The sequence below is a fragment of the Rhinolophus sinicus genome, linkage group LG04 (assembly GCF_036562045.2).
Source record: "Rhinolophus sinicus isolate RSC01 linkage group LG04, ASM3656204v1, whole genome shotgun sequence".
NCBI classification, from domain to species: Eukaryota; Metazoa; Chordata; class Mammalia; order Chiroptera; family Rhinolophidae; genus Rhinolophus; species Rhinolophus sinicus.
The window spans coordinates 102,897,225-102,922,688 of NC_133754.1; the positions used below are offsets into that span (position 1 = coordinate 102,897,225).

The 25,464-nt window shown below is 59.4% G+C and overlaps 2 protein-coding genes across 2 annotated transcripts in view; both read left to right on the forward strand.

Moving 5' to 3' along the window:
• Nucleotides 1–193: 193 nt before the first annotated feature.
• On the forward strand, nucleotides 194–16,309 carry LOC109456994 (uncharacterized). The gene is made up of 18 exons (XM_074330089.1): nucleotides 194–314; nucleotides 1,503–1,626; nucleotides 1,948–2,082; nucleotides 2,735–2,887; nucleotides 3,964–4,165; nucleotides 4,766–4,906; nucleotides 6,621–6,747; nucleotides 7,435–7,574; nucleotides 8,828–9,031; nucleotides 9,631–9,780; nucleotides 9,899–10,078; nucleotides 10,775–10,891; nucleotides 11,381–11,530; nucleotides 11,699–11,914; nucleotides 12,702–12,794; nucleotides 13,317–13,458; nucleotides 15,065–15,171; nucleotides 16,217–16,309. The coding sequence occupies exons 1-18, from the start codon at nucleotides 241–243 to the stop codon at nucleotides 16,219–16,221; spliced, it is 2,460 nt and encodes an 819-aa protein (XP_074186190.1). The 5' UTR covers nucleotides 194–240; the 3' UTR covers nucleotides 16,222–16,309.
• A 1,391-nt stretch (nucleotides 16,310–17,700) lies between these two features.
• The window catches only part of LOC109457001 (uncharacterized), a 46,321-nt gene continuing 38,557 nt past the window's right edge, over nucleotides 17,701–25,464 (forward strand). Inside the window, exons 1-8 of the mRNA XM_019749580.2 lie at nucleotides 17,701–18,245; nucleotides 18,867–18,987; nucleotides 19,399–19,598; nucleotides 20,525–20,749; nucleotides 21,630–21,779; nucleotides 22,308–22,411; nucleotides 23,585–23,796; nucleotides 24,489–24,709. Of these exons, the coding sequence (XP_019605139.2) occupies nucleotides 18,008–18,245; nucleotides 18,867–18,987; nucleotides 19,399–19,598; nucleotides 20,525–20,749; nucleotides 21,630–21,779; nucleotides 22,308–22,411; nucleotides 23,585–23,796; nucleotides 24,489–24,709 (1,471 nt within the window). The 5' untranslated portion in view covers nucleotides 17,701–18,007. The remainder of the gene's footprint in view (nucleotides 18,246–18,866; nucleotides 18,988–19,398; nucleotides 19,599–20,524; nucleotides 20,750–21,629; nucleotides 21,780–22,307; nucleotides 22,412–23,584; nucleotides 23,797–24,488; nucleotides 24,710–25,464) is intronic.

A 25,464-nucleotide genomic window follows, 5' to 3' on the forward strand; every position in this document is an offset into this window, starting at 1 on the left:
AGGCTGCATCCTGGGTGAGTGGCACCCCTGCTCCCTGTCCCTTTCCCATGACCTCCCCAAAGAGCAGGGTGAGGAGCTGTCCCCAGGGAGCAGGGTGAGGCGCTGCTTTGTCTGGATGAGGCAGCTCTGAGCTCCCTCTGTCCTCCTCAGACCCCTGCCCTCTCTGAAATAGGTACAAAGTGGGGCACCCAGTTCCCCTGCCCAGCAGGCACCTACAGCTCTCAGGCAGGCAATGGCCAGATGGAAGACTGCCTGCCCTGCCCTCCAGGGGCCTTCTGCCCCAGCGGGGCCCCCAAGCCTGTGCTCTGCCCACGGTAAGGGAGGCTGGGGTGGGGCTCTCCTTGAAGTTAAGCTACCATGTGTTTACCGAGTACACGCCAGACCCCAGCACTGTTCCAGGCACCAAGGGCTCTACATAGATAGACGAGTGCTCAGCCTGCCCTCAGGGACTGGCAGCCTTGTTGAGTCAAGACAGGGGAACAGGATAGGCAGGGGCCAGGCTCAGGGCTGCGGGGCGACGGGTTGTGTGGGGGCTGCACACCACCCTCATGGGCCCCGATGTGGAAAGAGAGAGGACTCACTCAGTGCTGGAGTAGGTGAGGAAGGCGCCTACACCCCGGGAGAGAAACTACTTCAAAGAACAGCCCCCTCTGCAACAGCCCAGCATCTGGATCTCAACAGGGATCATTTGGCCAAGCTCAGAGAGTCTCTGTTAATTTGACTGTTTATCAAGATATGCCCTTTATTCCTCTGGTCAAAAACTTAAGAGTTTTTCTTATTAAAAAATAAAATACATGTTCTTTGTGTAAAAAGTGAAAACAGCATTAACCAAAATACATTTCAGATCAAATACACATTTCAGTTTTAAAAACAAAACCAGAAAATTACAAAACAAAATACAAATGAGCATTTATAAAATCAGACTGTGGAAAATCTAAGCATGACATGAAAGGCAGAAATAATTAAGGAAAAGACTGCAGGATTTGAATGCAGCATTTCAAGTTTCTGTCCTTCAAAGGTGTCAGAAACAAAGTTAAAAGGCAAACAATAAAGCAGGGAGACGGTTTCAACCTGAACGACAGGCTAAGCATCCATCTGCTTACTACTGTCATATAAAGAGCCATTACAGATCAATTAGAAGGAGAGAGGGAGAGGGAGAGGGAGGGGGGGGGGGAGAGAGAGAGAGAGAGAGAGAGAGAGAGAGAGAGAGAGAGAGAGACCATGCCAACTGAAAACATACGTGGCATGGAGGAACAACTTTAAAAAGCAGCACCATTCGCCCATACACCTGCCTTTGAACTCTCCCTTGAAGCCCCACAGGCCACGTGTGGCCACACCAGCCACATTCTCAGCCTACCCCAGGGGCCTGCTGCCCAGCTGGAATTGACCATTGAACACTGTGGCTGAAGCTAGGGGCAATGGTGACCCCACGTGGCTGTCATGGCTCCTTCTGGGAAGGCTGTGGGCACCCACACCCTCAGCTCTCTCTGCCTCTCCTCCAGGGGGACCTCCCGCCAGAGTGCAGGTGCAAGGCTGGCTGTGGCCTGTGTGCTGTGCCCCGCTGGTCACCACTGCCCTGAGCTGGGCACCGCCACTCCACGGCCATGTGGTGCTGGAAGTTTCTCAGTAAGTGTTCCCAGAGCAGATTCATACCTCAGAGGGACCGGAAGTGAGAGAACCCTAAAGTCATGGAGGTGGGGAGCCCCTTCCTCCAGGCTTTGACAGTCTGTGGGCCAAGCCAGAGGCCTGAAGTGCCCCTCAGTTCTGCTGGCCTTGGCCCTGTGTGAGCCCCTCTCATGCCAGCCCTTTCTGAGGAGGAAGAGAGTTGCACACACAGAGCCCGGGCTGGCCAGCAGCATTCCCAGTTCGATTCAATATTTTCTAAGTGCCTGTCCAAATGTTAGAGGTGCAGAAAGAAGCCGGCCTACCCCCAAGCCCTCTTTCCAGGGTCCCGGCCGTCTCTGGTGCCAGGAGTGCCCAGGAGGAAAACTCTGCAACCAGACAAAGCTGGCTGGACCCACAGCATGTCCCCCCGGGCACTACTGCCCAGCACAGGGCCTGCTGTCCATCCCCTGCCCCATGGTGAGAAGCATCCTCGGCTCTTCTCAAGTCTTCACTTTTGCACAGGGAAGCTCTGGGGGCATGGGCCCCGTGCTGGTGGGTGGGATGGGTGACATCTCTTCACTGTGACACCCGAGCCTTCCATCTCCTGCCCCCACTCACTTCCCTGCAAGTGGTTTCTAGACCAAAAAGCCACAGGGACAGAGTGACCCAGGGTTGTAGAGGTTGGAGGGAAGAGAGAGGGGCTCAGGGAGCTGGGGGACCCAGGCTCAGGTGGAGCCCCAGGCAGGGGCGGGCTGTGGTGCAGCCTTTGTTCTCCAAGCTCCAGAAGCCCCTCTCACCCCTTTCACCCCACCCCCGCGATGGCTCCTCTCCCTAGGATACGCACACCTCTTCAGCTGACCTGTGGCCTCTACTCTCTCTCCCTGCCCGCTATCAGAATCGCTGGGAATGAGTCCTAGTTCCAGCATTCTTTAGCTGTGCTCAGCAACAGGGAAACCCTAGCCACGCTTGCCAGTGTCTTGGAGGCTCAGCTCTGGAGCAGGCCCTCGCCTCCTCCCCGGCCTGTGGGTCCAGGGTGAGAGTAGAGGGGCCCTGCTCTGCCCCTTCCTGGCAGAGCCCTGACTCTGGCCTCCAGGATCTTGACCTCATCGGAGTCCTTCTCTCTGCCCAGGGCACTTTCCGAGATGCCCCTGGTGCTGCCCGTGTGGAAGACTGCCAGCCATGCCGCCCTGGGACCTTCTGTGGCCAAGAAGGCCTGGCTGAGCCCCAGGGGTGGTGCCGTGCTGGACATCACTGTGGGCCTGGTTCCAACACCTCCTCCCCGGTGAGTGTAGACCCCCGGAGAGGCCAGCCTGAGCACTGAGGCTGGGCATGGCCGGGGAGCACGGCCAGGGAACACCAAGGCCCAGGGCTTCCCTGGGGAGCTCACTGCCTTGTGGGGGGACAGATAACCCCAGATGGGAGGAAGTATTGCAGAGACAGGTGGTAGAACTGTACCATGGCCAACAAACGTGAACAAGTAAAGAAGGGTCAGAGTATCTGAGGTCACTTTCCAGCTTCCACCTGCAAAGGACCAAATACAACTATATCATCAGCTAGGAAAGGCTCAGCTGGGCTGACAAGGAAGGACACAGGAAGCAAAGCCATTTTGTACACTCTGCATCTACTGCTCATCAGACACAATGGCCAGCCAAAGTCCAAGAAGGCACTGTGAGGGGACAGAGGCCATTCCCAGCATGCCGTCCAGAGCAGGAGCTCAGGCAATCCACACTTTGACCCAATAATTCCAACATGGGAAACAACCTGGAACAGGAAAAAATGTCACCTATGTAAAGATATTCACACCACCACAAATTTTAATAGCAAAAACAAGACAAGCACAAAACATCACACAGTCCCAGCCACAGGAAAGTGTCGAGACAGAGATATGGCATATCGACCCACAGTTGGATCCTAGGTAGCTATTAATAATGACTAGGGATTCTGTGCTGATACATAAATGATTGATAGGTGGTAGATAAGAGAGAAAAGATGGATGGATGGATGATAGATAGATAGATAGATAGATAGATAGATAGATAGATAGATAATAGTTGATAGGCAGACAGATGTACCTTACCATAATTAAAGCTGTGTATCAATACTTTTAACAAATAGGCAGAGAGTTGGGATTGTTTAGGCTACTCAACATTACAATTTGTTTTATTTTTCTGCGAAGTGCGAAGTTAAACTCCCAGAGTGGTTCCCAGAGGGCGGTGTCAGTGCCAGTCAGTGTGTGTAAACGAGTAGGAGTGACCAGGCAGGCCTCCTCAGAGGGGGTTCAGGGAGGACTGGAGGCGCCGGTGGAGAGGACCCCCTTCCTCTTGACTTTTAAGCCTTGACAGACTCCTCTTCCTCCAGGAGGCACTCCCCTTTGGTGACCTCTGCCCCCCTGGCCATTTTTGCCCAGCTGGCACTGAGGACCCCCGGCAGAGGCCCTGTCCAGTTGGCACCTGGAATGCAGAGAGAGGGGCACCGGATGTGAGCTGGTGCCTGCCCTGCCCACCTGGGCTTTTCTGTGCCACAGCAGGCCAGGCTGTCCCCAGGGGCCCGTGTGCACCAGGTGAGGGCTCCCTTGTCTTCCCTGACGGCCTGGCAGGAGTTGTACCAAGCAGAAGGTGTCCAGGCCTTCACTCGGCTGTGGCCCTGCCACCCCGCCACAGCCCTGAGACAGAGGCCCGTTAGAGAGAGCTCAGGGAGGTGTGTCCAGCCCACATCCAGCTTGACTGCAATACGAGGGAGGCAGGCCGGAGGCCACTGGTGGGGCTTCTAAATGTGGCAGGGGGTATATACAAGCCACTTGGATTATCCCTGCCCCTGAATGAAGGCGGGGAAGAAGGAGAGGGCAAGGGACAAGGAAGGGACCGTAGTGTCCCCGAGGCTGAGGAGACTTAGCCGGCTCAGCCCTGGAAGGCCCATCTCCTCAGAAATCACAGCCTCATCGGTGATCAGGGCAACTCCCTGACCACCCCCCATGGCCTGCAGGATACCCATGGATTCGGTGGGGAGTGAAGTTTAGATGAGGTTTAAAGGGGCCTGGATTATTGGGCCCCCTGGGACACCCCCAGAGCCTATTCCCGTCAAAGCCATAATCGGTGTGGTGGGACCCTCGGGACAGAAAGGCAGGGAGCTGGACCAGCCTGTGTGCTTTCTCTGCCTCCAGGATTTTATTGCCCAGGAGGGGCACGAACCCCGAGACCCCTGGGTGGGCCATGGGGAGACATGGGTCCTATGGGGTACGCCTGCCCTGAAGGTTCGGTGGCGGCCACAGCCTGGCCGGAGGAGCAGCACAGCAATGGCTCAGGTACCTGGGCTCCACCAGAAAGTAGAGCACTAGTGCTATGGAAACCATCACAGTATGGGGTGGGTAAGGCCCTGGGATGGCAAAGCCACTTTGCTTTCCACACCAAAGACCTGCCCCGCAGGTTGTTACTGCCCCCAGGGCCCTGGCTGCCTCCCCCTGCCCTGCGTTGCCAGCCATGTCCTACAGGGGAAGAGACGGGGCCGAGGGGACAGGTCAAGGCTGCATCTTGGGACCAGAGGAGCAGAGCTCACTAGAAAGTCCTCCTGCCCTTGGACAGGCTTAGGGATGGGGCTCTGGGACTGGCCAGATCTGGCGGCACACTCCCTACTGGGGGGCTCCCTCTGGCTCCCAGCTGCCCCACAGGAACACTGAGTGGAGGAAGGCATGATGCCCAGCAAACACTAAGATAGACAGAGCATGGGAAGGGCAGTAAGTGAGCACTTAGCCCCACTGAGGCTGAGACTAGCCACCGCACAGCCTCCATGGTGGAGGCAAGGGGATCGGCATGGACCAGGGACCAAGGATGCACTCAGTGACCCGGGGCTTCCTGTAGGGCTGGCTGAGCAGTGGCTCCCTCCTGAGTGGGGAGGGTGTTGCAGGCCAGCCCCTAGCTGTGCTGGTTTCCCAGTGGACCTCCTGGGGGGTCAGCTGTTAAGTGCAGAGCTAAGCAAGGGGGCCATGTGATCATGAATCTGAGGAGCTCTGGGCTGGGGGGGCCTCAGGAGCAGGACTGCCCACCGTGTCCTTCTTCTAATGACAAGACTGGGTCCAGCTTGTGGAGTTACCCACCAAGGCCCGCCAAGGTCCTGCTTCTCCCGAGGCCCTACCCGCAGGACCTTGGTGCCACCCGTGTGGGTTCTCTGTGGCCAGGGCTGGCACCAAGCCTATGTGTGAAGCTCTGGGGCTGCTGGGGGGCTGCCGGGTGGCATGTGTGCCCCTCAGAGGGTTCAGGGCCACAGCAGGCCTGAGTTGTGGGCCCATCCCCCAACACCAGCGCTCCCTCATCCCAGGAGTTCTCAGGACATGAAGCAACTTCTCATCCTCCCCTGGTCACATCAGTGTCCCTAGAGTTGCACGTTTCCTACGCTCATGTGTGTGTGTATATGTACACGCGCACACTTCCACAGACAAATCCACTGGCTTTGGGGACAGTCCCAAAAACAGGTCACATATCACTGATTCTTTGTCCTCCCATAACAGTACAAGTCCCCTTCTCCTCTGAGTTTATTCTCAGTATAATTGTGTGTCCCACCTCATCCCAGTGGGTGTGAGCAAACTGAAAGGGGGTCCTGGTGCAAACAGAAAGAAGCTTGGCCAAGATGGGAAAAAGTCGCAGAGACTTCCTGAGCTGGGCCTGGAGCCCCCGTCCTGTGCCCCTTTCTCCAGCACAGACCAATGATGGCACCCCCATACTTTCTCCCTGCGTTTGGGGTCCTAAGCAGGGTCCTGCTCAGATAACCTCTAATTCAGAAGTGGATACATCTCCGGACCCCTTCCCACTCCTGGGACCCCACCCACCATCCCCATGGAGGACAGGGTTGGGCAGGACCCTAGACTTGAGAGCTGCCTTGGCAATCCAGGGCACCATCACTCCAGCTTTCCAGCTCTTATTCTGGGAGACGTCCTCCTGCAGAGGGTGGGTAAGGCGGGGGCTGCTGCCTTTGGGCTGGGGAGGGGCTGCTCTGTGATCTCACCCACTTCTGATTTTGGCCAGGAGCTGAGGTCACCCACCCTAATGGAGACATCCGTGCCACGGCAGGGGGGCCCTGCCCTCCAGGCCACTTCTGTCCACTGGGCACAGGGATGCCCCTCCCCTGCCCTGTGGGCACCTTCTCAGACCAGTGAGTGCCACTCCCCCCAGGCCCAAGAGGTGAGCCCAAGCTGTCTAGCCCCTTGTCCTGCTGCCCACCCTGACCGTTTCACCTCATCTCTGTCATGGGGGAACATGAGCTTTCTGGAGCAGAAACTCTACCTGGCCTGTGAGGGCACAAGTCTCTGACCAGCTGGCCAGAATAAGGGCAGGCGATGTGGGCTGCTGGAAGCTGGAGAACATGTCATGGCTGAGGAAGCAACCCCATCAAGAATCCTGCATGTCTACCTGTGTCTCATTTGAGAGCAGAGCTCCATCTCCCCACCTTTAGGAACCCTCCCAACCCCCAACAGAGGGCACCCCAAAGCAAGGGGTGAGCCATGGAGCCAACAGTGAGAGGGCTGTCAGGTGTTCTGACTTCAGCTGCCAGACTCGGGGGCCTGGGGCCCTGGACAGCCTGAGTTTAAATTGGGGATTAAGATGAAAAGAACTGTGACCAGTTGCCTGCCTTGGGGTGGGGTTGGAGGGAAGGGAGGGAGAGAGAAGAGAGACCTGCCACCCCTTCCTGGACCCCTTGTAAGCAAGAGGAACCCTAGGGAGCCTAGAAGAGGAGCAGTAGAAAGGCAGCCCCAGAAAGCATGTCCCTCGCCAGGACATGGCCACTTTACCCTAAGAGCTTCCTGGTCGCACTGACCCCATTTTCTCTCTGTCTCCCCAGGATGTTTCTCTCCATGGCCTCTGAGTGCCTGGCCTGCCCTTCTGGCCATTTCTGCAGGAGGTCCGGCCTCACTGCCCCCTCTGGACCCTGCTCCCCCGGCTACTTCTGTCTGGCCGGAGTTACCTCCCCAACCCCAACAGGTGAGAGACCTCAGGTTCCCAGTGGGCCCTGCATTGGCCAGGCGCCCAAGGTAGCTGGGCATTCTGATGGGAGGTGACCGGCTGTGGGGGGTGCGGACAAGGGGAAGTGTGTGAGCCACAGGGCCTGAAGGGGACCCTCGGCTGGACCCTTAGTGGTCTGACTGCTGTTCCTGGACCCACTGGCCTCCCTTGTCCTGCCTCAGTGTGGCTTGCTGCCCTCCTGTGCTGCTGTCATGGGCTCTTGTCACACCTGCATTTCCAAGCCCACCTCAGTCCCACCTGAATCAGATCCCCACTGGCCTAAAGACAGGAACATCATGATTTGCAGGGAGGACTGGGGGGCTTCTGGAGAGCAGCCAGTGAATGGTGCCCTGGGGCCACCCAGAGGTGAGCTGAGTGAGGCTCTCACCTCCACCGGGGACCAGAGACAGCACCTGTGGGGAGGAGCCGGGTGAAGCCAGGCTGACAGGGTAGACACTGTGCCTGCAAGGTGCTGGTGATGGACGGTGTCAGGGCTCCCTCTAGTGACCACTGGCCTGGTCCTCGGGAGCACTGAACAGGCCACCGTGCTCGGTGGCCCTTTGGTCAGGGCCATGGAGCCTGGGCCAGGGCCCTTAAAACCCCTCTTCTCCAACACTTCTGTTTGTCCAGAAGACATCTGAGGCAACAGTCCAGCTCCCAGGTGGAAGGTGAAGTCCCCGGGAGTTGAGTGGCAGCCATACCCCCACTGAGGCCAGGGCATGGAGGGACAGGGTTGCTGCTCAGCCAGCACGAACCACCAAAAGCAGAACCAGCCATCCTGGCTCATTACAACCACACGTGAAAGCAACGTGTCTAAGTCTGTTTTATTAAACAAACAATCACTGAGCATGTCTTGAACAAGGAAATGGGGGATGTCAGACAACTGGGCTTTGAGTCGAGCTGAGCACAGGGAAGACGCTGGGCCCACGTGTCAGGTTCCATCTCAGGACGTCATCCAGTAACACTGGGTCATCGCTCTTGCCCGCCTACCAAACAGGGATTTTTTGAGGCTCGAATAAAATAACACGTGTGTAAAGCACATGCTATTTGATCTGGAAGGTGCTGTACAAATGTTAGTTATTGGCATTATTTCTTTTGAAAAGCCTCAAAACTCTGATCCAAACCTAAGGCCACACTTGGTCGCAGTGTCACCAGGCAAGTTGCCTCAGGCTCTGGCATGCTCTGCTGTGACTGGGCCTACACCCTTCACTCAGCTTCCTTCCGCTCCTCAGGCCACTCAGAGCAGGGGGGCCCCTGTCCCAGAGGCCACTTCTGCCCCCGGGGGACCAGCCTTCCCCAGCCTTGCCCTGCTGGCTCCTACAACAACCTGACTGGCCAAGCCTCCTGCTTCCCCTGTCCTGCCGGCTACTACTGCCCTGAGACTGTCACTACCTACAGTGGGCACCCGTGCCCTGCCGGCTTCTACTGTCCCAGAGGTGAGTGCCTAAGCCACAGCTCCAGGAGTGAGGCTGCTGTCCCAGCTGCTCCAGGCTAAGGGATTTTGGTACTTGCTGCTCTGCAAACATGATGTCCTCTGCTTCCGAGATGTTCCCAGCACCTGTCCCAAAGGTCCAGGGAGGGACAGGGCCCTCCACAGGGGCTGAGCCCAAAGCAGCTGGCCTTGAGCACCAAATTTCGTACAGGTCTTTTGTTTTATCTTCAAAATTCATGAGAATTTTCATTTCTATTCCATATCAAGGGGGGCTGAAAAAATAAAGATTTGAAATTACTTTACCAATGTATCACAACTTTGGGGGCCTATGCCTTTCGGTAAAGTTGACCGCCGGGAAGATGAGTTTTGCCTGCTGTGTGGTGGTGTGGACGCCAGGCCCAGGGCCTCGTAGACTGGGAAGTCCGGTGTAAGCGACTGGTGAGGTGGTCACTCCTCGGGCTGAGGCCAGGAGTTTGTCAGGCAAGGCCCTGCCAGAGGGAGGCCCTCTCCGCAGGAGCCGCGGCCGCACTACATCCTGCCCCAGCCCTGGACCCGGCTGGGCTCCAGCAGGCTGAGCTCCCTTCTCTGGTCTTTGCTTCTCAGGCACCAAGTACGCCACCCAGTTCCCTTGCCCTCGGGGCTACTATAACCCAGACCCACTGACCCAGAGTCTGGACGGCTGCCTGCCCTGCCCCCCAGGCCACTACTGCGGGCAAGAGAATCTGACCCAGGCCTCTGGGCCCTGTGATGCAGGTGCGTTTCCCAAAGCCCCCTGAGACACTCCACCCACCACTTCTGTGCCTGGACCTGGGTGAGCTCGGCCTTTGACCTAGGATCTCGGCCTGGCCCTCCCTGCTGGTCTCCACCCCAGGCTGGTTCTGTGTGTCGGCAGCGTGGACCGCCCGCCCCTTCGACCTGGACAACTACACCAGTGCTAACTGCCTGTGCCCGGCCACAGCCACAGGAGGGAGGTGCCTGGCGGGCTCCTTCTGCCCTGAGGGCAGCCGGGAGCCCATACCCTGCCTGCCAGGCTCTTTCTGCGCCACCTCTGGTAAGGACCCCAAGCTCTCTCCAGCTGCTGTTCCTTGACCCAGGCTCGGTGGTGCTGAGATAGCTGGTGTGAGCACCCCCTGCCCTCTCCAGCTGTGTCACTGGGCGTGGAGCCACCGGTTTCCTCTGTCCAGTGAGAACTGATGTCTGCACCTGCCTTCTGGGGTGGTATGCTTGCGTACTGTGCTATGTAAACAGTCACTGTTGCCCTCCTGGTTCAGTAAGCACAGGTGAGTCACCACAGACTAACATGGGGAAGAGGCAGGGCTCTCTGAGAGGAGGGGCTCGGTGACCCCTCGCTCCCCTCCCTCACTGCTCCTGTGTCTGTGTGACCACACTTCCTGAGCACCTGCTATGGCCGGACACTACTGGTCACTGGCGACTCACACATGAACTAGTTTCTTCCTGCCCCTGAAACGCCCCCCTTGGGCTGCAGAGTGCAGTGAGATCAAGACCCTAGCCTGTATCAGCTGAAGCTGTGCTCAGATCTCAGCTCTGCCACCTGTCGACTTGCCCTCAGGCCCTTCGTGAGGTGGGAATGGTTCCCGTCTCTCACAGAGTTGGGCAGAGAAGAAGCCCAGCCCGGCTGAGGTCCTGCACCTCAGAGGCCTGATGCCACGTGACTCCATCTGCTTCAGGACCAACTCCCGTCATAATGAGTCTACTGGCCCCAGCCTGGCTTCGCTTTCACCCCCAGGCCTCTCCACACCCAGCGGGCCCTGCCAGGCTGGCTACTTTTGTGCACAAGGAGCAGCGTCCCCAACTCCAGAAGACGGGCTGACAGGAGCCCCCTGCCCCCCGGGAACCTTCTGCCGTGAGTGACTCCTTGGGCCCCACTCTCAGCCCGCTTTGCCCTCCCATCCCGGACTGGGGACAGACCCCATTCCTCAGTCTGTGTCTGGCCCCTGGGGTGGTTGGAAGCCAGAGGAAAAGGAGGTGCCACAGGCGGTCCCATGAGGCCAAAAGGTGCTGCAGAGGACGGTGGCTAAAAGGCATTGGGATGCTTGTGTGGTGTGAGCTGTTTGGTGTGAACAGCTGAGAGCCGATGGCAGTGGCCTTGTCACACAGGGAACTCATTAGCTCTTAGGGGTATGAGCCATGATGATGCTCCTCCAGCTACTGGTAAAGGTCTGGGGTCTCCATGTATTGTGGAGAGGCAGGGAGCGGGGCTTTAGGGAGGACGGGCAAGGTGAGTCCTACAGGGGGAGCCACCATGAGCCCTGCCCAGCTCTGAGGCTGGCTCCACACCTGCCCACGAGGAGCCCGCTCCTGACCCTGAACCATGGCCTCCCTGTACCCTCAGCCTCAGCGTCGCACAGGCCCACCCCATGTCCCGCCGGCACCTTCTCCAGCCTCCCAGAGCAGACTGTGTCCTCTGCATGCCAGGCCTGCCCGCGAGGCTTCTATTGCAAAGAGGCTGGTCTCCAAGCCCCCAGCGGGCAGTGCCCAGCAGGTGAGAGGCAGCAGAGCCCTAGGGGTGCAGGCCAGGAGCGAGAGCTGCAGGATGGCAGCTCTCTGGGCTGGCCCCATGGCACAGCCCCCAGGCCCTGGGGCAGGAGACCCTGGGCGGATTGAACTTCTCAGCGGGGGGGAATCCTGAGCATCCCTCCCTCCTCGCCAGGTTATTACTGCGACGCCAGTGCTGGGCCCGTCCAGGACTTCAGCCTGTACCCTTGTCCCCAAGGCTATTACTGCCCCCTGGGCACAGCCGTGGCCACACAGCACAGCTGCCCTGTGGGCACCTACGGCCCTCGGGATGGGCTGAGGAGCATCGCTGAGTGCCAGCTGTGCCCCGCTGGGAAGTTCTGTGCACTGGCAGGGCTCGAGGCACCAACAGGTACGTCCTGGAGGGCAGAAGAGGCCATAGGCAGTGGGTGGGCTTGACCGCTGCATCCCACTCCAGGCTTCAGGGAGAAAGTACCCGGGCACGGATGATTGGTGGACCTGGGGGCACAGCAGCATGGGCTTGGGCCGGAAGGACTTGGGACATCCGGGGAAGCATCTCCACTGCCTTCCCACGGCCCCTGACGTCAGAAACAGTATCCCCACCCTGGAAAGTCAGGAGGTGTGGCGTTTGGGCCTGGGTGTCTAGTTTCCAAAAGCTCTCCAGGTGGCTCTGATGTGACCCCGATCAGGAGTCCTCATCACTGCCCGCCTGCCTCCCAGTAGGACCACAGCCCAGCTGCCATTCTCAGCACACAGGCCCCATCACCTCCCCAGCACCGTGTCTGGGGTTCTTCCAGAGGGCCTGAAGTGTTTCTGCACCCCAGTCCCGTTAGCTGGTGTGTTGGGAACGAAGGAGGTTGTCACTTTCTTGGAGTGTTTGGGTGGCTCCCGTATGAAATGGCCAGAAGTGTTTTGATCCATAAGGAAAAAACAGGTCTGGCAGTTGATAGTCCCTGAGGATGGCAAACCTCAAGCTGGCCCAACCCACACCCACTTTGACCCAGGAGCTTGGTACTGAGCGGAGGGGCACTCGGGTCTCCTCGTCCAGGGCCTAGGGTGCTCGGCTGGCTTCGGCTCGGGTACTCCTGCGGCCTGTGGCCCTGGTGGGGTCACTGGAGCAGCCCTGGGCCTCCAGGGAGGGGCGTGGTGGGAATGCTGACCAGGGTCCTCTCTCCTAGGAGACTGTGCCGCAGGGCACTGGTGCCGGGGAGGAGCCACCAGCGAGGCCCCAGCCGGCCTCCTGTGCCCCGCTGGGCATTACTGCCTCAGAGGTACATCACCGCCCCCAGACCCACTCCAGCCGTGGCCTGCTGGGAGAGGGCTGCTTCCCTTCCTTCCAGGCCTCTCCTGGTGGAAGGCAGGTCACCACAGACTGGGAGCCTCTGTCCCAGCACAGTGTCCCCGAATGACAGGCAGGGTGAGCGTGCAGGGCTGATCTCAGGACCCTGCTGGGCTCGGCAGTCCTCACCCCTCCCTGCCCCAAACCCTCCCCGAGCTTGGACCTCAGGAGACCTCAGTGGAGCAGCTGCCCTTCCTCATCTGCCCCTCAGGCCTGGTCATTCCTTCTCCACCTCTGTCCCCACTTGCAGGATGGCAAGTGTCTTTCATTCATTCAGTGAAGTTGACCAAGGATTCCAAAACTGAACTGATCCCTGCCCTCTGGAAGCTAAGAGGGGTGGCATTCCCCAGCCTGGTCTGCAGGAGGGAGAGCTCCAGGGGCAGGAGCCTAGCGCAGTTCCCAGGAGCCGCTGATGCTGCTCAGCCTCTTCTGTCTGTCGCTCTGACTTCTGCAGGAACTCCTGCCCCAGCCCGATGCCCACCTGGTACCTGGTCCGAGGAAGGGAGCCCAACCCCAGAAGGATGTCGAGATTGCTCTGCAGGGCGGCCCTGCTCTGGTGGCCACCCGCCCGTCTGGCCAGCACCCAGCCACCCAGGGTGGGCAAGCAGTTTGTCTCCTCAGATAGACAGGGAACAGCGACCACAGAGTAAGGAGCTGGCTCCACTCCAGAGTCTGGCCCCAGCCAGAGAACAAGGGAAATCCCTGCCTGTCAGGGAGAAGCCACCCTCACTGACCCGCAGGCCCCTGGCAGACAAGCCAGGGTCAGGCCACGCTGGGACTTGACTGCTTTGCAGACAAGGCCATTGGAACACGCCAGTGTCCATGCCTGAGGCTGCGCATCTCATCTCTGCCACCGCCCACCCTACCCCTGAGCAGGGCCTGGCTGACCTTCCTAGGAGCCAGGCTGGAGGGCGGGAGACCACGAGGTGGGGGAAAGGGGCAAGTGGGTGAGGAGGGTCCCGGGCCTGAGCTTGAAGTCCTCCACTGCCCACAGCAGCACGGTCCCCAGCGATGCTTGTGCTTGGCCCACCTTTTTCCAGAGTTTCCTGCACTGGAGGGACTATCCCTGCCACCCCCATGGAGGGGCTCTCTGGGACATCCTGTCCCCCTGGGCACTTCCGTCCTCTGGGAATGGCTGACCTCCCTCCATGTTCTCCCGGCTCCTACGCCTCCAGTGCCCACACAACAAAATGTCAGGTCTGTCCCAGTGGCCACTACTGCGTTCCAGGGCTGAGGCCACAGCTGTGTCCGAGAGGTTTGTGTCCTGCCAGCAGCCGCTCTGACGGGTGGGGTGGGGATAGTCCCCTGCAGGGCAAGTAACTGGCCTGTTTATCTCCCTTCACATCCCTCAGACAAAGGCCTGGGCTGCACATATGGTCAGTAACCCTGCACTTATGGAGCATTTGCACTCCTGGGCAGGAGCCATGCCAGGCCCTAGCCCAGGACCCAGCACCCTGAGCCTTCCCTCCTCCTGCCTCCTTCTGGCTCCCCCCATCTCCCCTGTCTGCTCAGGCTCTAATCTCAGCCCTGCCTGCCCCCTTCATAGGTTTCTACTGTCCTGAAGGTTCAGGACTCTCCTGGCAACCCTGCCCCCCAGGCACCTATGGCCCTATGCCTGGCCTGAGCAGCCTGGTGGGGTGTCGAGCCTGTGATAGGGGCAGGTTCTGCCCCAGGGCCAATGCTACAGAGGCAGGCGGACAGTGCTGGGGGGGCTTCTTCTGCTCCAGAGGGTCCACCCGGCCCAACCCAGAGGCGGGCACTGAAGGTACTGGCACCACCTGCTGGACACCCATGAAGAGTGTTAGAACTGGAACCAGCATGGGAATTCTGCAAAGCCCTCTGAGAAAAGAGCTGGGGGGTGGAGGGGGGTGTCACCCAGCCGAGATCCTGCCCCTACACCCCAGGGTTTGAGCCTTCCAAGGGAACCCCTCCTTCCTCAGCTGCCCCTTCCAGATGCCACCGCCCATGTCAGGAGAAGCTTCCTCTGACTTCTTCCCATCGGTGACAGTGGCATTGGCTGTGGTGGAGGGCACGTGCAGAGGGTGTGGCCTGTAGGAGGGACCCCTCACAGGTGTGCCTCTGGAACCAGCTGCCCAGGGCCTCTGGGCCCAGAACCTGTACCAGGGACACAGGGACTGCTTGAGCACCCCCTCATCACCCTGTGCTTCCCAATGTCTGGGCTGATGTGTCTCTTGGTTCCAGAGGCGGCTGGCCCATGTCCTCAGGGACACTACTGCCCCAGGGGCTCAGCCATGCCCCAGCCCTGCCCGCCTGGCACCTTCAGCGCCCGCCTAAAGCTCAGCTCAGAGGTAGGGAGACCCCAGCCGGGGGAGGAGGCTGGGGGTGGGGAGGGCCCTGTTTAGATCTAACCCCCCAAGGTCAAAGTTGTAGCAGGGATTAGAGAACAGGGCCACCTGGCCAACTGCCTCCTTCCTTCCAGTCTTGACTCAAAAGTCACTTTCTAAGGGAGGCCATCCCTGGCCCTCCTTAGCGCATGTCACAGCCTGACACACTGCTTTCCTTCTTGGCCTTATATTCTGTCTTCCCCACTAACAGAGAAAGCTGGGGAGTTTGTCTTTCTGCTCCTGGCACGTAGCAAGGTTCCCAGTACACGTTTGTCGGACGCATGCATGACTAGTACAAGCTGATTTTGGAAACTTGGAGGGAGCAGAAACCCCCCTTGCAGAGGGTGCCCATTGGGGGTTTTGGGGAGGGGGGTGCAGAGAATGAGCTGGGTGAGGGTGGGGCAGAGGGAGCCAGGAGCCCAGCTACGCAGCGCCTTGTGCCGCTGCCTGAGTGACGAGACGTTATAATATAATACATATTCATCTATAATTTATAAAGGGCCACCATAGGATGCAGAAAATCCTATGGAAATTGCCAGGTTCCAAAAGCAGCATCAGTGTCTGGTTGAGTTCACAAGCCCCTCCAGCGATGGCCTGCACTGCACCAACCAGAGGCTTGTCGAGGGCCCCAGGAAGCCCAGCCTCTGCACCCTTGCCTGGAAGGGGGTCAGGGGAACAGGCTTCCCCTGGTGGTAGCAGTCACACTGCAAGGGGAGATGGAAACAGAGAAAAAAGAAAGCAGCAGAACAGCAATGATGGAATGCTTGGAGGGTCAAATCCGGGCGACCCCCACCCGCTGGCTGTGCAGGGCACGGTGGTAGGGCATGTCCCTCCCTGGAGAAGGAGCAAGCAGGGGCAGCGAGGCCTGTCAGGGAGCTGTAGATGGAAGGAGGGGAGCTAGAATGAGACTCTCTCTGACCTGGGGCCCTTTCAGTCCATCTGATGTGGCCTCTGTGTCCCCACCCTGGTGGGAGGTGGGGGCTGGCACCTAAATGGGGATCTCCTGCAGGCTGACTGCTCCCTGTGTCCGCCCGGCCACTACTGCAGCTCCCCTGGCCTCACCAGCCCTTCTGGGCTCTGCAGCCCAGGCTTCTTCTGCCTCCGTGGGGCCCTCCTCCCCAATGGCTCACTGGGAGACCTGACTGGTGGCCCGTGCCCTGAAGGTACCCCGAGGGGCTGCCCTGAGCAGGGTTCCGGGGAGGTGGAAATGAGCAAGTTCTGAGGCTGCCACTGACCAGAGGCCTCCAGCGGTCCCCTGGGCCCTCCAGGGACTGAGTTTAGGTTGGGGCCCCTCAGGGTGCCAGGGAGTGGGGCGTGCTGTGGCTTTGACATAACTGGTCTGCTTCCCTTTCAGGGCACTTTTGCCCCGCAGGCACTGTTACACCCAGGCCCTGCCCAGCAGGCACCCACAACGGCCTGGCCGCCCAGGGCCACTGTGTGCCCTGTCCTGAGGGGTGAGTGCTGAGAGCATGCTGGGCCACGTCCTGCTGAGCACATGTTGCATTTCTGCCACAGCAGGTGGTACACCAGACTCTCAATAAGACCCCTTTCAACCCGAGTTTCCTGTGAGTTGGAGAAGACACAGGAGAACTCCCACAGCCCCCCAGCCTTCGTTCTTTGTGTCTCTCCATCTCTGTGTTGGGTGTCGCTGAGTCAGTCCCAATTTCAAACCTGGGTCTATTTTGCTGCAATTTAAGCCATTTAGCCTCTCCTCACAAAGCCCCACCCCACTAGTGCTCCAGCACAGCAGAGCTGTGTCCCCATCCTGGGGGTGACTGCTGAGTCCACAGATGGGGGGCTGAGTCCAGTGGCCACGTCCACCCCACCTGTCTTCCCTGCAGCTTCTTCTGCCTGGCAAACACCTCCTCTGTGGTGGGGAGCGAGTGTCCAGCCGGCCACTACTGCCCAGCCTCCACCTCCTTTGCTTCTCAATTCCCCTGCCCTAGGGGCACCTACAGACCACAGAGAGGGAGTGTCCAGCAGTCAGACTGCACCCCCTGTGAGCCAGGTAAGGAGGCAGGGACGCACCCTGCCCCACACACATTGGTCCGCATCTTCCCTGCTAGTGAGGGCAGGACTCAGGCCTGGCTTAGAACGGGGTGCGGGCCACAGCCCACAGTGCATATCACCCACGTTTGCTGGTTGGGGGGCTGTCCCGATTCGCTCCCTCCCCCCCAATTCCTGGGGACCCTGTCTTTCCCTCTTCCCTGCAGGCTCCTACTGTCTGCTGCCGGGGCTGGCGGCCGTGTCCGGGCCCTGCAGCGCAGGATTCCACTGCACTCGGGGAGCCTCTGTCCCCAATCCCACTGATGGGATCACAGGAGACCTGTGTCCTCCAGGCCACTTCTGTCCCCAGGGCAGCCCCAGGCCTACTCCATGCCCCCCAGGTGGGTCACCAATGGGGCAGCACCAGCAGTGTGGGTCTGCACTGGGCTCTGGGGAGGGGAGAGGAATGGAGGCCCGGCCTTGGGGAGCCTCCTAGGGAAGGACACAGAAGAAACCCCCAAATTGCACTTAAGGATCAGCGTCCGTCCTGTACACATGTAGCGTGGGGCTTGGGGGTGGAATGGCAAATGGGGTGACTTAGAGCTGGACCCAGCCTTCTGGGGGAGACTTGAACACAAGAGGCTGATGTCAGGAAGCACAGCAGGAAGTGAGTGATGCACGGCAGCCCCAGAGATGGGGAGTGAGATGCACCTCAGCTGTGTCAGCTGAGCCCAGGCTGCAGCACACCAGGTGACGAGGTGGCCTGGGAGCCTTGCAGTCACTAGTGTCTGAGGCTGAGCGGCAGAGCAGGATCATGGCTCTGCCGTCCGAGACGGGCCACCGCAGGTCCCCATCTGGGGCCCTCCTGGCGGTGGCCACAGTGTGTGGACCTGCAGGCTCTCTCCTGCCCATCCCTGGGGCCACATCACCAGATGACTGCCAGCCCTGCCCAGCTGGCTGGTTCTGTTCCCGCGCCGGCCTGAGCTCCCCGGAGGCTACGTGTGAAGGAGGCTGGTTCTGCCCCAGAGCCTCTGTCTCAGGACACAGTCCAGGTAAGGGCAGACCCTCTTCCCGCTCTGGTGCTGTGGGACCTCCAGTGGGCTGGCCGGGAAGGAGACATGCCCATGCTCCCCGCACTTCCACACTCAGGCTCCTGTCACCTCGCAGCAGTGAGATGGGTCCTTGTGACTGCACCATAGCCCCGTGCACGAGCGAGGCAGGCTGCCTGGGAGCACAGAGCTCAGAAAGGCAGATGGGGGAGGCTTGGGATGAGTGAGAGGGAGGGAAGGAACTAGAAGCATTTTAAAAATCAGTGAGAGATGGAGAATCCAGTACTTTGGAGGAGGGAATAAAGGTGCTCTCAGGCCACACGAGGGGGCAGGTGAGGGGGCAGGTCTTCACCCCTCATGTGAAGCCCAGGGCCCAGGGGAGAAGGGGCAGAGGGTCAGACCCCAAGGACAGGGGTGCATTCGAGCTCCCCTGAGCAGAGCTGGCACAGTTGTCCTCTGGGGCCTCTGTTCTCAGGCGTGCCACCCATCACAGGCACCTGAGTCACACACCCCACCCGCTCGGCCACCCCAGTGGAGGGAGTAGGAAGTGGAGGTCCTGGGCTCTGGTTGGGAGAAGATGGGGAGTGTCCCAAAGGAAATCATTGTGTCCCTTGGCTCTTCCAGGCCATCTCTGCCCCACTGGGCACTCCTGCCCCCCAGGGAGCCTGGAGCCACTTCTCTGCCCCCCGGGGCAGTATCAGGATGAACCTGGACAGACTCTGTGCAAGATGTGCCCAGCTGGAAAGTGAGCTATCGCTGGGGTGGGGTACCTCCTCTATCTCGGTTACATCCGACTTTTCCTGCCCCCCCCCACCCCCTGAAGCCAGAGGGGCTCAGATAGGTTGCAGGGACCAGTGACCATGGGCACTGCAGACTCCAATTGCCCTGCAGAGCCCAGTGTAACAAACACAGTTATGCCAAGGTAGGGGCCTTGGGGAGGCTGCAGGTATCACACACAACTCTCCGTGTGACGGGGCTGCTGTCTGTCTTGACATCGCTTTCCTCTGATGTCAGATGGTCTTGTGAGGGATTTGCTTCCGCCCAAATCCTCCATGTCCTGAGCTTCCTTTCTGGTGGAGCCTCACTTCCTAGAAAGCCTGGGGATGTAGAAGGCGGTGACTCCTTCATACTTCACCACCCAGCACTGTGTCCACAGGTTCTGCCCTTTCGGGACACAGGGGACAGGAGCCCGGCCGATTTGGCCAGTGGACTGTCCTGCTGGCTACTACTGCCCTTTGGGTACCCAGACCGCCACCCAGCACCCGTGTCCCGGGGGCACCTTCCGAGAGAGGGCTGGCGCACGCAGCACTGAGGACTGCAGACCCTGTCCCGCAGGACAATTCTGCTCAGATTCAGGTAATAGGACCCCTCTGTCTGGGACTTTGCAGGGTCCTTAGCTGATTCATTTGTCCTGTGGGCAGACATCCAGGTCCACTCGCATCATGCATAACCTGCCCCCATATAGGGGAAACTGCTTCAGGCCTGGGCGTGGGGATAGCACAGGGAGGTAAAGGTGACCTGGCCCAACTACTTCAAGTTCACGGTGGGAAAGGCAGTGGAAGGACAGACAGAACACGAATGCCCCAGCCAGGCAGAGAGGGGGCTCTGCTGGCTTAGGGCGGGGGTGCAGCTTCATGGAGTGTTTGCTACAGGGTGCCCCCTTTGTTCAGGAAGCAGGGGCTCCATCTAGAGTGGCAGAGCAGGACTGCGGGGAGACCCTACTGGGAAAGAGCCGAGGGATGAGAGGTGGACAAGGCAGTGACCCAGTGGAGGAGGAAGTGTGGCAGGCGTTTGCCAATTGTAGTTGTCTGGTCCATTTCTACAGAAATCACCCAGACCAAGATACAGCTGGGCGGGAAGTGGACACATGTGTGATGCTGGGAAGCAGAGGGTGGTGTAATTCCCCCAAATGGTCCCCAGGATCCCAGGGACACCACAAGAGCACGATGTGTCACCAGAATCAGGCTGGGACGTGCGGCACTGGCCAGGGTGGCACAGCCCCACACACCTCAGCTCCCTCAGCACAGCCTGTCTTTCGGGGTTCCCCAGTCAGCACTGTCTTCACTTTGGCTCTGCATGTTCCCATGACATGTGACCAGACAGGCCTTTTTGAGTTCACAGAGGCTCCTGCACAGCTGCATAAGTTGTGAGCCATAGAGCCGGGAGGGGACGCAGAGTCTGGCTGTAGAGCCCAGCTTAGACACAGCACGAGGCGCATGTGTGTCCCCTTTCACCTGTCCTTCTCACCTGAAGCCAGGCCCACTGTCCACCCCTCTGCACAGGGGCCGGGAAGCGCTTCCCAGACGGGCTATGCTCAGCAGGTTACTACTGTCCCCCTGGCCAGACCTCAGCCACGCCCACATCTTTCCGGTGCCCCCAAGGCTTCTACTGTCCTGAGGGATCGCCCCAGCCAAGGGCCTGTGAGAACGGAACATTCCAGCCCCAGGAGGCCAAGGGGTCCTGTGAGCCCTGCCCCCCTGGATTCTACTGTGAAGCCTCAGGCACAGGTGGGCTCCCTGGGGCTGAGACAAGGTCCCCACGGGAGGCTGGACCCCAGGACCAGGTGCCAGGAGTGGGGCACCTAACTCTCCACGAGCCCCTGAAGAAGCAATACCTTCTTGTCAGAGGGGGGAGAGGGACCAACCCGAGGTGACACAGGGAGATGGCTCAGGATGACACGAGACCCCAGTGTACCCTGTACCCATCCATTTAGATTTGGTTTCAGAATGTGTCTCTGGAATTCTTATGTAAGAAGCCTGGTTGTCATTGTCAGTGCTGGGATCCACAGGCAACCCTTGACAACTGACAGCGGAGCAGAGGGAGGGGGCGCTGAGGGAGGGGCCAGCTACAAGGGAAAGGCATAGCAGGACATGGGGGGGGAGGGGGGGCCTGCAGGGCGACTCATCAGGATGCCAGTGCCCAGGACTGGGCAGGACAGGACAGGCTGAGATTGAGGGCCCTGGGACCTTGGCTGTGGCCCAAGTCAGTCTCCCCCAGGTACATGGTACATGCTACACACACGATGGCCTGAGCCATATCTGCTGGCCCAGCAGGGAGGCCTGAGCAGTGAGGTCTGCAGGCCACTGAGCAAACCCAGGGGCAATGGCATTTGTGTGACCAGCATGCACAAGACCCACGTCGTGGAGAAGTGAGCTTTATGCTCAATAACCTGGGCCCTCGAGGCTGGAGATCTCGGGCCCACAGAGGTTCCCTGAGCACACACCTTCCGTCATGTTGACAGATGGTCAAACATTGAGGGATCCCTCCTGGCCAACATGCCCAGAAATTAGAGTAAAGCACCTTGACCGATGGCTGACCCAGGACAGTTTCAGAGCCTGGATGTTCACTGCCACTGCCAGCTCAGCTGACCCTGCCATTGTCCCCTAGGCCCCACAGCTGGTGGCCCCAGCCTGTGCCTCCAGGGCTACTTCTGTCCCCCCGGCTCCCACTCAGCCACTGCCCACCCATGCCCTCGGGGGACCTTCGGGCCCCGGCCAGGGGCTGCTGCTGAGCTGGACTGTGAGCTGTGCCCGGCAGGTTTGTACACTCTGGGCTGTGAGACCTCGGGAAGCCTAAGCCAAAGGCTGAGGAGAGAATGAGGTCCATGAGGGAACGTGCTGCCTGTCACAGCAGCACCTCACGAGTGCAGCACCTCATGAGTGCAGCACCCGCTCAGGGAAAGGAATGTCAGGTCCAAACATGGCCCAGGCCCCCTCGACCTCCTGTCAGGCCCACAGACCCCAGCACCCTTGGGGTCCTCAGGGCCTCCTCATACCTGTGCCCAGCCCCCCCACATGCGCCTCTAGGGTCCAGGACAAGGCCAATCCCGTGTTCCCTTCAGGGACCAGGTGTTACTGGAGAGAGAACCCTGCCCTGGTCAAGACAGCCTCACATCTCTCTAGATCTTTCTCACTCCCCAAGTCTGCCATTACACCAGCACCCTGTGATAGTCTGAGAGCCAGGGAGGGGGTGGGGAACACCATCCAAGAGAGGCAGGCTGGTGCTAGAGCAGGAGGGAGATGGAGTGGTCCCTCTGTCACCTGCCCCTTGAATCTGCCCATTTAGGGATGTTCTGTTCATCGGAAGGGCTGTCCCAGCCGTCAGGGCTCTGCCACTCCGCACACTACTGCACAGCGGGAGCGGTGTCCCCCACCCCCATCAAACACAAGGTAGGTGAGGCTGGGCACGGCACCCCAAATGGGTGTTTGAGCCCATCCTACAACATCCACGTGTGATGGGACCACCAATGTGGCTGGGGTCCTGCTGGGCTGGTGGGTTCTCCCAGCAGAGCTAAAGTACCCAAAGGGCAGGACATTCCCACCTCGGTGTCCCCAGGGCCTGGCACCTTGGCTGTGGCCCAAGTCAGTCTCCCCCAGGTACAAGGTACATGCTACACACACGATGGCCTGAGCCATATCTGCTGGCCCAGCAGGGAGGCCTGAGCAGTGAGGTCTGCAGGCCACTGAGCAAACCCAGGGGTAAACTAGGGGTAGGACCCAGTGGTAGCTAATTTTAGTGATTCTAGGATGCACACTTTTTCATATTTACCCTCTCTAAAATCAACAGCATCTTATAACCCATGGCATCTGGCAATCATAATGGCAGTGCTTTTTTTTTTTTCTCTGAAATCATTCACCTTTCAGTAGATGACATCTTGGGTTTGATGACATGTGGCAGTGACAGCAGGTAACACACACCCAAGAGCCTTTACTTGGACTGTGCTGTACACATGCTGACTCAGCACCTTCACAGAGGCCCCCCTGGGAGGCCCCCAGGTCCCCCCATTATAAACATGAAGACACTGAGGGGCACGTGGGCTAATGGACTTTCTCAAGGCCACGTGGTGAGAAAGTGACCTTGTTATACTGTAGAGCAGGGTGGTGGGGAGTCGGCTGCGTGGGTGGACACACGGACCAGTGCTGGACAGACATCGGGGCAGATGGGCCTTGCTGTGTTAGCTGACTGGCTCTGACTCATTTTCTTACTGAGTTGCTGTGTGACCTTGGACACATGCTCCTGGCCCCTCTGGTCCCCAGCTTCCCTTTTAGAACACAGACTGCCCCTTCTGGAAGTCACCAATTCCATATCCGCAGCACAGAGAAGAGCTTAGGCCAGTGGGGGTGTGGGGGGAGCCCTGCATCGGCGCCATTATTCAGGAAGAGATACCTCCCAGGCCTTAGCGGTGCAGTTAGAAGCACACGCTCACAGGGTGATTTTGCCTGTGATGTTATTTGCAATGTCACCTCATTTACCTTGATGCAGTCCCTGTCTTCCTGTCAGGTGCCAGCCCTGAGGCCACAGCCCTGATTGGAGGCCCTTTCTTACTCTCTCTGGTTGCACAGGTAGAGGCCCCAGGACTTCCTGAGAATGACATCTGCCCTCCTGGCTTCTTCTGCCCCAGGGGAACGGGCATCCCAGTGCCATGCCGACCTGGGTTTTACTCCTCTGCCCCCGGCCTGGCCAGCGAGGACCAGTGCAAGCCATGCCCCCCGGGGCACTACTGTGACAGCCCCGGGCTGTCCCACGCCCTGGAGGCTGGGCTCTGCGATGCAGGGTGAGGGGCCCTGGGGTGGCCTGAGGAGGAAGGAGGGTCCCTAGCACAGGCCCACCCCAGCCCCTAAGTCACAGACTAGTCCTAAGCTCCCACAGTCTGTCAGCCCCTCAGAGGACCCCGGGCCAGAGTGACTGTCTCCCCCAGGTCTGGGGGCCCCCGATGTGCCATCCCTTCGATACACCCTCATGGACCCTCCCAGCACGGACCTTCCAGGTCCAAGGAGCTCTGGGTGTGCCGATCAGCCCATGGTCCCGCTCGGCCCCAGGGCAGCCTCCCAGTGAGGCTGTGTCCCAGCGGCCAACATCCTGCCAACAGGCACACAGACCCCTCCCAGGGGCATTTTCCCTTATTGTCCAGAGGGCTGGAGACGGGCCACAGCCACCAGTAAACTGTCCGGGTCCTGTGTGAAGGAAGACTTGCCCTGTGTGCTCAGGGGCCCTGCGGACAGAGATGTGGGAAAGTGCTCATTCTGGAAAATGCCGCCCCTTCCCTGACTGTCTTCTTGAGCCCCTACAGCTTGGTTCCTGTCGCAGGGGCCAGAAGCATATTGAGAGTTGAGGGCCTTTCACTGTAGGGATGGCTGGTATCATCCCGATGACCCGGCTCCATGGCTACTGCATCTCTCACCTTTATCTGCATGGCCAGGACCGTGGGTCATGGAGAGGTTCAGCCACAGCCCTCCGTTTCCTCAGGTACATCTGCCTAGGAGGCAGCACTGTCCCCTCACCCTCCAATGGAATCCACGGATACAGGTGTTCCCCTGGCTTCCACTGTCCCCCAGGGGCCCACAGCGAGCTGCCCTGTGAGCCTGGCACCTTCAGCCCATTTTCTGGCGCTGACACCTGCCTGCCCTGCCCAGCAGGCACCTACTGCCCAAAGGCTGCCAGCGTGGAGCCCATCAGCTGCCCCAAAGGTAATGAATGCCCTCAGGCTGGCCTCTGCCCTGGCTTTCGGGGCACAGGGATGTTGAGTATGATCACAGTGGACGGTTCACATCAGGGCTCAGCTCCATCTGGAACTCCGTGCTCTCAACAAGGCTGATGACCCTCCTGTGAAATGGGCTGATCATGCCACAGAAGGAGTACACGGGGAAGGCTGCTGAGGGAGCCACCCCCCCGGGGACAGTGCCAGCACGCTCCTTCACATGATCTGTGACCGGCCATGGGTGTCCAGGAGCTGTGTCCAGGTGTTATGGAAGGGACACACAGGCCTGAGAAGCAGGAAACCCCCGTCAGTCCCTGCCCCGGTCCTAAGGCCACAGTCTGTCTGCAAAGTGAGGCCAGAGGATCTGTGAGAGCTCGACCCCAGGGGTGACTCCCTCTGGTATGAGCCAGGCTGCCTGTCGGGGTGCTCCTAGGGCAGCCATTTCTCCAGAGGAAATCTGGGGGCGCTGGGGTACACGTGACCCCACATTCTTCAGGACAAGAGATTCAGTTTCACAGACCCAGAGCACAGCTGTCACCTACCTCTCACTAAGTAATGACCCCACAGCCTCAGAACTCACACCCCTGTGTGCACACATGCACACACGTGCGTGCACTCACTTGTCCTGACAGACCTCCCCCAGAGCCCCGCTTCCCTGGCCTGGACCCTGAGCCCCCCCACTGCCTCCTCCCACCACCCCCTCCACACCCTCTGCCTCTGCCCTCTGCACCCCTCAAGGGCTGC